The sequence below is a fragment of the Carassius auratus genome, chromosome 13 (genome assembly GCF_003368295.1).
Source record: "Carassius auratus strain Wakin chromosome 13, ASM336829v1, whole genome shotgun sequence".
Taxonomy (NCBI): domain Eukaryota; kingdom Metazoa; phylum Chordata; class Actinopteri; order Cypriniformes; family Cyprinidae; genus Carassius; species Carassius auratus.
In genome coordinates, this window is record NC_039255.1 from 17778752 (window position 1) to 17791479 (window position 12728).

The following is a 12728-nucleotide window of genomic DNA, read 5'->3' on the forward strand; positions in this document are numbered from 1 at the left end:
ATTTAAAAACTGATTTCTGCATTTCTTAAAAAGAGAGAAAATCCTTTGGTTATTTTTATGAAAATAAATACTTGTTCTGATAAACAGGTCCGTGTGTGTGTTTACACTCACACTCCAGACTCGCCTGGTCTTACATCATTATCTTGCACTATTCATCTCTTCCAAATGGTAGTGGTAATTGATCAGTATCTATGCCTAAGGCATGCCACTTTCGTGCATATTCACTGATGTGTATTCCTATTCTGGCCTCCACCTCTATTCTGCAAGCAGCATATTTAACAATGCGCACATTGCTTAAACGGTGCTCTTTGATTATAATAATAATTGTGCTTTTCCAATTGATAGCGAAGGAATGCGGTAGCTCAAATATTTCCCGGGAGCCCAGATGAGTTACCCAATAATGCCGTCAGTCAGCAGCAGCGTGTTCGCAGTTCGAGCTCATTGTTTGAGATGTACAGGACTGGCGCAGGAGGGCGTAGAGTACCTGTGACGAGGATCGCGCGCGCACACGCAGAACAGCGACATCACAGCAGAGTTCATTCCGCGTCTCTGCTCTGTCTCACGATACTTGGCTTTAAACTAACTACTAGACGACTTTCCTGCGTTTTTGCACGATTTGTGACGAAAGGCATTTCAGTAAGTAGACCACTTTGATACTGTGTACGTTTTCTTATTCTTTTTGTGAGGTTTGTTGTCAGTCACGTCTAAAGAGTGAGCATCGAACGATAGATAGTGAAGTTCTTTCTGACAGTTCAGTATGAACAAGTCTCACATAATGCTGAGTGAAGACAGCATAATTTAGACGACACCAAAAAGCTGAAATGATAATTAAAACCTAATTCAAAATTAAAATTAATTAAATTTTAAAATAATTTTGCACATATGAATCCTAAACGTATATGGCAAGCCATTTTAACATTCATTCCTTTAAAAATAACTTTGTTTCTTAGAAATATTGCAAAGTAAACTAGTAGTATAATTTTGCGTAGTACTCGTATCTGTTACATTTCACTACCTTATATATTAATACGTATCTAATACAAGTAACTGTTATTTTTTTATTATTATTTTTTTTTTTGGGGGGGGGGGGGTAAATATTCAAATATTTACTTGTCTGTTGTTGTTAATTTGCAATATATATAAACACACACACATACATACTAATACATTTTTAATAATTTATTAGTAAAGTTTGGGGTAGATTAGAGTAACTAAGAAATAAGTAATGGTGCATAATAAACCGTTACTACAAGTAAAACTAAAATAGGTGTCAGCAACAGTTGGAATAGTCATTGTCTGAACCACAAATTTGCAATTTGTTACCAGTAAAATAAAATAGATACTTGTCACTATTGGGATAGTGACTAGTGACAGTTCAGTATTTTAAGTACTAGCAAATAGTAAGTAGTACCTAAACAGTACATACTACAAGTGAAACTAAAGAAGGGACCAGCAAAACATACTAGTAGTAAGTGAAATGTCACACTTGTAACATAAAAATAGGTGCTAGTTCATTTTGAGGAAAATACATTTAAAAAATGGCTTGCCATACTAAGTATAGTCTTTCTTCTGTCAAAGACTAGTTCACTGGAAGTTAACTATTAAACTGTGAAAGGCCATATGACTGAATGGTATTTTAGGCTATTGATACATGATGAGAAAGATTGTGGACACGTCTGCATTTGATCAGATTAATGTGCAGAATATTAGTCAGCTGACAGTGAGAATTTGCAGGGCAGTTTTTCCAGGCACAAACACATTTAACTGTCCAAGTAAGATGACATCTGGAAGAAGAAAGTATTTGAATGACACACAGAATGTACCCGGTAGAAATAAAACACAAATTGATTTGATTATTTAGCTTTGCTGAATTGTTTTTACAAATATCTTTTACAAATGTTAAAACCATTATTTAAAAAATATATGCTCTCTCATTGGCATCAGAAAAGTTTAAGGCTGCTCTAATGCTTCATTATTTACTCCAAAACAGCATCAGAGCCACATTTGATATTGTAGGGGCAAAGCTACATATTTTACTATGACATTTATGTGATATTGTGTCTTTAAACTGAACTTGGAGCTGAGTTGCTTAACTGTGTAAAGATGCCTTTGTTGCATCCTGCCACTTCATTTTTTTACTGTTTACTGCATTTATAGTTCAACAGAATCTCATTTTTAATCCCATCAAAAAACAAAAAAACAGTCCCTCGTGATTCATCATCCGGTCAATGACTCAGTGTACAATCAGCAGTGCTTATCCTCAAGGTCCTATGCATGCAAGAATGACATTTTTGTGAAAGACGGCTTTCATAATTAAGCAATTCTGATTCATAAGCCAAACACTGATTATGTTGTTTTACTGATATCTTAAGCTAATCTTAGTAGCCTCTATGGAAGTTATTTATCTACTTTCTTTTATCATTGCCCTGGTTTTGTCAGTCCATCAGTTAGTCAGTTCCTTTACTGTCCACAAGTGGAAAACTGTCATTGGCTTCACAATGCATCCTAACAAGACCAACACAATAAAACAATTCTACATAAGATCAATAATAATAATTAAAAAACATTTAACTTGACGTCTGATAGACATTTTTAGTTCTTTGAGGTTGTTTAAAGCATCACCTTGATGTCCTCCTTCATTCACATACTCTACAGGTCCTTAATGCATGGAATATAGCACGTCACTGTCATTCGATTACATCCATGAAATCATGATATGAATTTAGTGTGCTTGTCGGTGCTGCTGTCTCTCTTTTGAGGCAACTGACCCTTTAACTCGCATGTAAATGTGCTCAAAGTCACTGACAGCTGGTTAAAGATGCATGAAGGGTCTCATGCAGTCACTGTTCAGCTGAGCAGAAACAGAGCTATCGTTTTCTCTCTGCAGCTGCTCAATTCTTGTCACTTGATTCAGTCCATCCTACAGCCTGATACCATGAATCCTGTTGTACAATTCAATGATTTATTTTTAAATCAGCTCGCAGCTGATCTTCCATTGTCTGGAACTGGCTTTAGCCCATCTCTCTGGCTCTGAAAGCAGAATACTGATCTCTTTAGGGGCTCTCTGATGTGTCCACTGTGCTGATCTGGAGCTGTCGCTGTGGGCTACAGTGGGCGCCAATTGATATGCTTTCATTTGCTTTCCAGTGGTTTTAGCGCTATGAGGTTTTCCACTGGGAAGATTTGGCCTCTCAAGTGTCTGACCTATTCTTACTTTCTTTATAGCTCTCATTCTCCCTAGGACATCTGAATTGGCTAAATAATATTCCTGCTGATGGTTGGGTAGTTATAATCCTATAATGGATTCTATGTTTGCACCAATTCAATCCGTGCTGTCCTATGAGCAGTTCAGCAGAAAAGTTATTTGATTTCTGAAACTTTCAGTGATATTTAATATCATATACTGTCATAACTGCTAATGCTTTGTTGACATCAAATTCCCTTAAGGGCTGCACAGACCTTTCAAAGCATATTTTAGTGATGAACATTCACTCTCCTATTAAAACCAATAATGCTTTTTCGTCTGTGATTTACATTTGTCGACATTATTTGAACAACATGGTAAGTGCAAAAAGGAATCATCATATAGAAGTCTAAAAGGTCTAGAAGTGCTGAAAGTGCATTCAAAATCAGAATTAATCTTAGAAATAAACAATGTTTTAGGATTTGAACTAGTTTAAACAATTTTGTGTAGAATTAAGAAATATGTAAGACTTGCTATATTTTTAGGTCACCATTCAAATGTTAGAAAATGAGTGACACTGCTAACAGTGCTAACGGTGATGTAATGAATTTATAAATATATTACAGTATGCAAACTGTTTAATGTATTGTTTTTATAATATAATATACAGTATATTCACTACAATTCAAAAGTTTGGGGTCAGTAATAAGAAATTAATACTTTTATTAAGCAAGGACACATTAAATAGATCAAAAGTGACAGTTAAAATATAGTGTTACAAAACTTTTCTATATAAAATGAATTATGTTCTTTTGAACTTTTTATTTATTAAAAAAAAAAGAAAAGAAAAATGCATCGTGGTTTCCACAAAAAAAAAAAGAAAAAAGCAGCACAACTGTTTTCACCATTGATAATAATAAAAAATGTTTCTTTAGCAGCAAATCATCATATTAGAATGATTTCTGAAGGATCATGTGACACTGAAGACTGGAGTAATGATGCTGAAAATTCAGTTCTGTATCGCAGTGTTAAATTAAATTAGAAAATGTATTCACATAGAAAACTGAAATCTTAAACTGTAATAATAAGTCACAGTATTTACTGTATTTTTGATCAAATAAATGCAGCCTTGGTGAGCTTAAGTGGCTTCTTTCAAAAATAAACCAATAATTAAATAATATTAAAGCATATTTTACATTTCAGCTTTGCTCTTTGATGTTGTTTCTGTTGTTGGAAAGAACAGTATGAGGGATGCTGATCCGATAAACCTCTCTGGCACAGCACTGCTGATTCCTGCGCTATAGCAGGTGTGAATTCAAGCACATCTGTGCAGTTATGTTTGAGATAGTTTGTTTTGTGTGTTTAATTAATACAGAGGGAAAAGGAATGAAAAAGTTTTGAATGAACAAGAATACGGTGGCCTAGAAAGCCACTGGAAATGTGCTCTCTGAAGAGGAGATGCTCATCTGGTGCGTAAGCCTTTTTAATGGAATGAGGGAGAGAGAGTGTGTTTATCTGAGAGAGGGGGAGAAGTCTGGAGTGTTTACAGAAGAGAGGGACTGAGTGTGTTAGAGCAATGGACGGAGGGAGATGAACAGCTGCATGCTCAGGCCACTGTCCTGCTAAATCACATCAAACTCACACACACAAGCACAGTGACTCCTTTTTAAGTAAAGACCATGGCCAAATGACACAACAATAGAAAGTGTCAATATGCAAAATATTTGACCTAATTTACCATTAAAAGGTTTGATAGATATCTTTAAAATAATGTACATTATGTGAAAACTTCAGTCGTATCAGCGTCCTTCAAAAAGCTGTTTTATACTGCATAAGGTGAGTCACCCTCTCATAGTGATGCCATGTTTAATAATACTTTCATTTATAATACTTTAATAATAAATGAATCATGGGTGATAAAAACACCTGCTTATAATCAGGCCCAGATTAAACCTGTGAACTTCCTTCTGTGATTTTCTCAACAACAACAACAAAAAAAAAACTTTTAGCTTTGTCAAGCACCAATTGACAGTAGTTCTTTATTATATTTAGGCCTATACATTACCTTTCAAGTGTTTGGGGTCGGTAAGACTTTAAAATGAATGAATGAGCTCTCTTAGATGCTTGCTAAGGCTGCATGTATTTAATCAAAATTACAGTAAAAACGGTCCCACTTTATATTAGGTGGCCTTAACTACTATGTACTTACATAAAAAAAGTACAATGTACTTATTGTGTTCATATTGTATTGTAAAACACTTTTGCTGCTATTGAGGTGGGATGGGGTAAGGTTAGGGAGAGGGTTGGAGGTATGGGTAAGTTTAAGGGTGGGTTAAGGTGTAAAGTATGGGTCAACAGTGTAATTATAAATGTAATTACAGAAATTAAATACAGATGTAATTACATGTTGTTTTTTTTAAATATAAGTACAATGTAAAAACATGTATGTACACAATAAGTACATTGTACTACATTATTAATTAAAATGTAAGTACATAGTAGTTAAGGCCACTTAATATAAAGTGGGTCTGTAAAAACAGTCATATTATGAAATATTACTATAAAAAAAATTTGTTGTTGATTTTAATATATTTTAAAATGTAATGTATTTCCCTGATGGCAAAGCTGAATTCTCAGCAGCTGATTCTTCAGTCTTCGGTGTCACATGATCCTTCCTGTTCTAAAATGTAAGATTTTGTTATCAATGTTGAAAACAGTTGTGCTGCTTCATAGTTTTTTTTGAAAGTGGTGATACATTTTTTTCAAGATTCTTTGAAGTATAGGATGTCCTAAAGAAAAGGATTTAATTGAAGTATTAATCTTTTGTAACATTATAAATGCCTTTGCTGTCACTTTTGATCAATGTAATGCATACTTGCAGAACAAAAGTATAATTTCTTCAAAAAACAACCAACCAAACAAACCTTTGAACTGTAACAAAACTAATTTCCACTACTACATATCCATTTCTTTCTGCTCCCAGTTTCTCCAAATATGAATATAAAAACTCTAGAGCATTTCCAGACTAATCCAACCTGCTTTTTATGCAAGGTGAGAGAAGTCAGAGATGAGCTGTGGCTGAGTTTGTGATATTTGGGTGCAGTCCTGGCTCTTCTGGATTAGGACTCACACTATTCAGTTGTCATGCATTAATCAGCAGTTTATTATTCAATGCAGTCACCTCAGACACTGCTCAGGATTAAAGGCCTGAAAGGTCGGTGTCACTGGATGCGCAGTTGCATCCTTTGATCTTCACTTTGACGCACCACTGAGTGTCCATGAGCTTTGTGCATGTGTCACTCAGTCTTTTTTAGATTTGAAAAGAAGACTTCATTCTTATTAGTGTAACCCTTTAGTGCCACAGGGTGCACTGCTTTCCTTTTAACATGCCCACGTTCCTTTGTTCCGTGCAAACTTGAGAATCTTGATAGTTGGTTGTCCTTGGGCGATCTGGGCAGAGGACCACAGATAAATTGTGTTATTTGAGAAATCTGATTATGTTGCAGATCACACGCTTCACCTGATCACATGTCAGCTTAACTATGACATCAGCGCTGACTACTCATTTCTGTACCTGTCCTAACCATCTTGTGTTTTCTTGTTTTGCAGAGTGAAGCGCCTGAGGGAAAGAAAGCTGTTTTATTTTTTTAGGGAAGAAGAGTAAAACAGCAGCATTTGTGTATACCATAGGAAACGGAGGGGTGAGCAGCAGTCTGGTACTCACCCCTCCTGGTCAGACTGTTGATGCTGAAGATGTTGACCCATAGTACATGTCTGCTGTTCTTCATGTTGCTGGCTGTTGTGTCCACTCTGTGGGGTTACCCCTTCAGACCCCCGCTAGACCTGGATGTCACCCCCAGAACTACAGTCCTCTCCAACGGTATGAAACACACATTTTTGTTTTTCTTTCATTCATATAATCCTGAAGAGAAATATCCAGAAATCAGACGAGTCACTGTTACTATGGAAACAAATGATGGCGAAAAGAGCTCTGTGACCATCCACACCCACAAAAATCATTGCTAATATCTCGATCAAGTCTCCCTACCTTCTCAAACTAAATTAACTATATTTATTAAATATATTTTTATATATTTGGTGTAAGTTTTTTTTCTTTTGGGTTGCTTTAAATTGTTTAAAAGTGGCAGTTGCAAAAGATTTCTGTTTACATAAAGCACTGTTCTTTTGAACTTTCTATTCTTCAAAGAAGCCTATATTTTAACACAAAAAATATATATAAAAAAAAATATATAGCACAATTGTTTTCAGTAATAATAATGATAAATAAATGTTTCTTGAGCAGCAAATCCACATGTTTAAATGATTTCTGAAGGATCATGTGACATTGAAGAGTAATGATGCTGAAAATTCAGCTTTGCATCACATCATAAATCATAAATAACATTTTATAGTGTATTAAAATTGAAAAAAGTTCTTGTAAAATGTATTTTTGATCAAATAAATGCAGCCTTGTTGACCATGAGACTTTAAAAAAGTCTTACCAACTTTTGTCCAGAATATGATATGTACTTTCATTTTTCAATTATTATTTATTATTATTTAAATCAAAAAATGTTCTTTTGATTTTCATACATTTTTGCTAGAGCTAGAGTTGGTTTGGATCAAGTGTTAATTAACGCCTTAGGGTAGAATTGTTTGAAATCCCTTTGGAGCAAATAATTGGGAAAAATGCTTCCAGAACTAAGAGTGCTGAAAAAGTGCACTCTTAGACTGTTGTGCTTTATATCATGGTATTTAAATATGATAATCATTCAGTGCCATGGTATATCAAAGTATAACAATTTATTTTTGCATGAACATCACAGTAACATGGTACTACCACAGTACATTTCTGTAAGCATCGCCAGGGTTAATTCTGAAGTAAATTAAAGGGCTGCTCAGGCAGATGCAGAGAAGCTGCTGTGTGCTCATGTGAGGGGGAGTGGGGTCACCAACTGTTTATAACTCTGTACTTATTTCATGCAGATGTAAGCAGGGCTCTATCACACCCGTTTAGATGACTCGCTGCTTGCCAGCTTGAATTTAGTTTATCTCTTCGCTGTTGAACAATAAAACTCCTTCCTCTCACATCTGTGAAGCAGAAATGCAGGACAGAAAGCACAATAAGCCAACCCAAGGTTTCCTTTATCTTCAGTATTTAGTTACACAACCGCTGAGAGACTTGAGGCCTGTGTTGAGTTTAACAACAAAGAGAGAGCGGCAGGTTTACTCTCCAAGACCAGTCCTACCATTGCTGCTAGGCCAATGATTGTCTAGGCCAATGAGCAAACGGTCATCCATAAAATGCATTGTTGTTCTGTTGTAAGTAATCTTAAAGATTCCTAAATTCATCTACTTTCGGAGGGCCAAATACAGTGCTTTTGCTTTCTCCTAGATACACTCAGCATCTCCCTGACACACTAACTGCGGTTTCTGAAGTCACTCCTTCTTGCTTTGTTTGAACATTTGGGGCGACATTACACAAATATTCCCACATAGTGACATAGACATGTGGGGGCGTGTTTGAATGAGCCGTTTTAGGGGGGCATGGCAAAGTTTGATAAACTTTGATAAAGAAGATCTCTTTGGGTTTGAGACTTTAGTCTTTGCAACTTTACAGATCTTCTTTATGCACCAAAAGCGTAAAACACTCCACAGAGAAAGGAAAACTTGAAATCGATAAAACTCTTCTAGTACAGTAATGCTGCCTTTGCAAATAGCTTGAAATAAAATTAACTTTAGTATGTACAAATTTTGTATAACAATTATTATATTTTTATTAAAATAAATGTTATGATAAATATAAACATCTGACTCATTAGCTGTGTAGTGCACAAACCAAGAAACAGCAGAAAGTAAAATGTATCGCATAGAGCTGCTCAGAGAACCCCAAGTGGCTAAGCCAGAGGCCTTGCTGGACCATAATCCATCCCTGCACACATTAGTCTGACAGATCTTTTCATTGAGTTACTAAGCATCATCTACTGCACTTACAAAACCAGTGAGCTCATCTCTACACTAATCATTTCATTTAGCATCCCTGTGCAGGCATGAGCGGAAAATAAGATGTTATTATCAAACCCCAGTTCAGCAACAAGCAAGAGATGAGAGTGTGTTATTAATTATGATTGGCTGAGAGCCTTTTCCAACAGTGTCCTATTCTATTGATAACAGAGCTCCAACTGTTTCTTTGTTTGTATCACTCCAAGTACTAAGATGTTTGTATATCTACCCCCAAAACAAGCTAAAGAGGGTCAAAATGATCTGTATTCCTGTATTTTCTAGTACTTCTGTTGTTTTAATCAATAATTCTTATGTAAAATTTTAACCGGCCTTATAAACTAAGAGTACTCTCTTACATATGTGCCACATATCGCATAAGATTTTTATTCAGTAGCTTTTTATTCAAGAAATTTAATTTATGGACTTTTTAAAAAGTTTCTCATGAAAAAATATTTGAATATTTATCAAATATCAATTAGAAAAATTGTATATTTAGAAGTTTTTTTTTTTTAGTCATTTTTATTGTAATTGTTTGTTTATTTTTTAATGGGAAGATAATAATGTTGCACTGATGGACAATTCAGTGAAGTATTATTGTTGTTGTGATTATTTTACATTTTATTACTTATGAATTTGCGATGATTATAGCCTTTAATGCCAATATGGCATTAATAATGGTGTCTTTGACTTGAACATAATCACCCATGAACACCCATTTAATGTGGACTGTATGTCTCAGGAACCCCAAAGCTTTAACTACAGAGTGAGTCAGTATCCTCAAAACCCGTGAACACCTCTTTCTGTGGCTGCTTACTTATTAATGAGTTCAGAGAGCGCTGTACTTTACAGCCTAGTAACCCTCATGAGACAGAGTCGAGATAGTGACGGGCTACCTGAGGGAGGACAGTGTAAATTATATTAGCACTTTATGTATTGTACTCCTCAAAACACCCTGAGCACACTCATTATGCTTCTGTCAAATATCAAAGCTCACACTGCTGTGAAACTGCGTGAAGCGGCTGGTTTTAACATGACTCGCTGGTTCTCGGGAGACCTTCACTTGTTTATTTAGCAAATACACAGTCTCTCTCTCATGCATACACAAAGCCTCTGGGATGACAATCCAAATCATGTTGTGAATGTCATATTGATTAGTTAATTAGCAGTGCAGTTGAGCAGACAGAGGGTGTGTGTGTGTGTGTGTGTGTGTCCAGACTGGACAGGAGTGTCTTGAGTAAATGTACTACTTTAATGTCAGTTTGTAAAGGTCTAATGGTAGTCATTCTGCTCTCAGTGCTCAATTGCATATTCACTACATGGCTCACATTATAGACATCCCCTTTTAATTGACTGCTTCGACTAGGCCCTCAATTCCAGTGCAGACGGATTCAAATGTTACAGCATGAAATGACATCCTAGAGAATTTTATGCTTCATGGACTTGAATGGGATCTAATCTCTTCATCCATATTACAACATCTGTTTGGAAAAGAAGAATCATTAGGGTGAACTCCCTATTAAACCTATTTGCTTATTGCATAGGGCTGTATTTGTTTAAATATGTTAGAATTTTATTAACATTTCAAATGACAGTTTTCTACTCTAATATATCTGTTTCTATTTTAATATAATTTAAAATGTATTCTTTTGGCAAATCAAAATTTTCAACATCATTACTCCAGTCTTCAGTGTTTGATCGATTTGATGCCTTCTTGCTGAATAATAGTATTCATTACTAAAAGAAAAATCCAAGCTTTTGAGCACTATAGTGTATATCGTTGGCGGTAATGCATTACAAGTAACTCAAGTTACGTAATCCGATTACTTTTTTCAAGTAACTAGAAAAGTTACGCATTACTTTTTAATTTTCAAGAAATCATCTGTTACTTTTTCAAATAAGTTACATTTTTTTCCCATGTATTGACTGACAGCGCTCCTGTCCGTGTGTGCTGTGTGAACATGATGTTACTGTAGTTCTAGACTAAACATTGACATGCATCAATATCACTTGCACAAAAATAGATTCAGTATCCCTCAAAAATAATAAAAATGGTGAAATGCAAACTCATGCAAAAATATGACGCAAAACTGCAATAATCAAATGCTAACACAAAGGTCAATTATGTATTTAAAGGAATACTCCACTCAGAAAAAAAATGTTGTCATTAATCACTTACCCCTGTCATTCCAAACCCATAAAAGCTTTCTTCGTCTTCAGAACACAATTTCAGATATTTTGGATATTTTGTGACTGTCCCATTCACTGCCAAGTGAATGTGTCAAGTGTCAGCTGCGACACAAGGATACGTTTTCTACGTGTATTTACGCTTTGATTAGAAAGAAAACAGCACATCGTTGTGTAACGGCTGACACAGAAGAGCGTAAGCTGCCTGCATTCAGATCATATTCTCCAAAATGACGCTACGGTGATGCGGAGGGATACAGAGGAGATTAATTGTTGTATAAAGGCATTATTTTTCTTTTATTCACATACAAAAAGTATTATTTTATGGTTGAACCACTGATGACAGATGGACTATTCTGATGATGCTTTTCATACTTTTCTGAACCTTTTATTTACTTGGCAGTCTATGGGACAGTCACAAGCCTCTCGGTTTTCATCCAAAATATCCTAAATTGTGTTCTGAAGATGAACAAAGCTTTTATGGGGTGGAATTTTCCAAGTATCTGCTTACCTTCAATTATCCAATACAACAATTACGTAAAAATGACTTTAAATAAACATGACATGTTTTTTGTTTTGTTTTTGAACTTTCTTCTCTTGTGTCCTATTCTTCATGCAATCCAGAATGGCAGCACAGCTGAATGTTTTGTTTGAACCTTTTGAATATAAATTTTCTTTAGCCCGAGAATTATTAATTTCACTTTAGTTTGGCTTTTTGCCAAAAACAGAACACTTTCATATTGAAAACAAGCTAGCAGCTCAACCCAGATGAGAAAAAGTAACGCAAAAAAAAAGTAATGTAATACATTACTTCCCATAAAAGTAACTAATAAAGCTATTAGTTACTTTCTTAGGAAGTAACGCAATATTGCAATGCATTTCTTTTAAAAGTAACTTTCCCCAACGCTGGTAGTATATAATAGTGAATAGTGTTATGTATGGCAGCTGAGGACAAATCCAATCTGCAGTTGTCTTTTCCTGTAGCGCTGAGTCATTTTGGTGGGCTGCTGCCTCACCTTACCTGCCTCAATGGATTAGACTATACTTTATTCAGAGAACAGGAAATGCAGGTATTGTTCTCTATTGCTTCATTGTTAGTCCACAATGGATCTTAAACCAGATTGAAATACAGGAATCTGTGATAAAAGAAGCAGAGTGTATCAGATGTCTTTGTCCTGAGGTATTTTTAGTGCCAGAACCTGATTTTATTAAGTGTGACATGTTCCTGGATCAACATCTTTGTTGACCCTGGAACAAAATTGTGATTAACCAATCAGATTTGAAGAACCAGTTTATAGTTTTTGTGAGGTTTAGGCTTATAATCAGTTTTTGATGCTTGTACATCAGTGTCTTTCAT

General features: G+C 35.3%; 1 protein-coding gene across 1 annotated transcript in view; it reads left to right on the plus strand.

Moving 5' to 3' along the window:
* The first annotated feature begins 434 nt into the window (after nt 1-434).
* LOC113112923 (semaphorin-4G-like) overlaps nt 435-12728 on the plus strand; it is a 36594-nt gene continuing 24300 nt past the window's right edge. Inside the window, exons 1-2 of the mRNA XM_026278858.1 lie at nt 435-636; nt 6794-7064. Of these exons, the coding sequence (XP_026134643.1) occupies nt 6929-7064 (136 nt within the window). The 5' untranslated portion in view covers nt 435-636; nt 6794-6928. The remainder of the gene's footprint in view (nt 637-6793; nt 7065-12728) is intronic.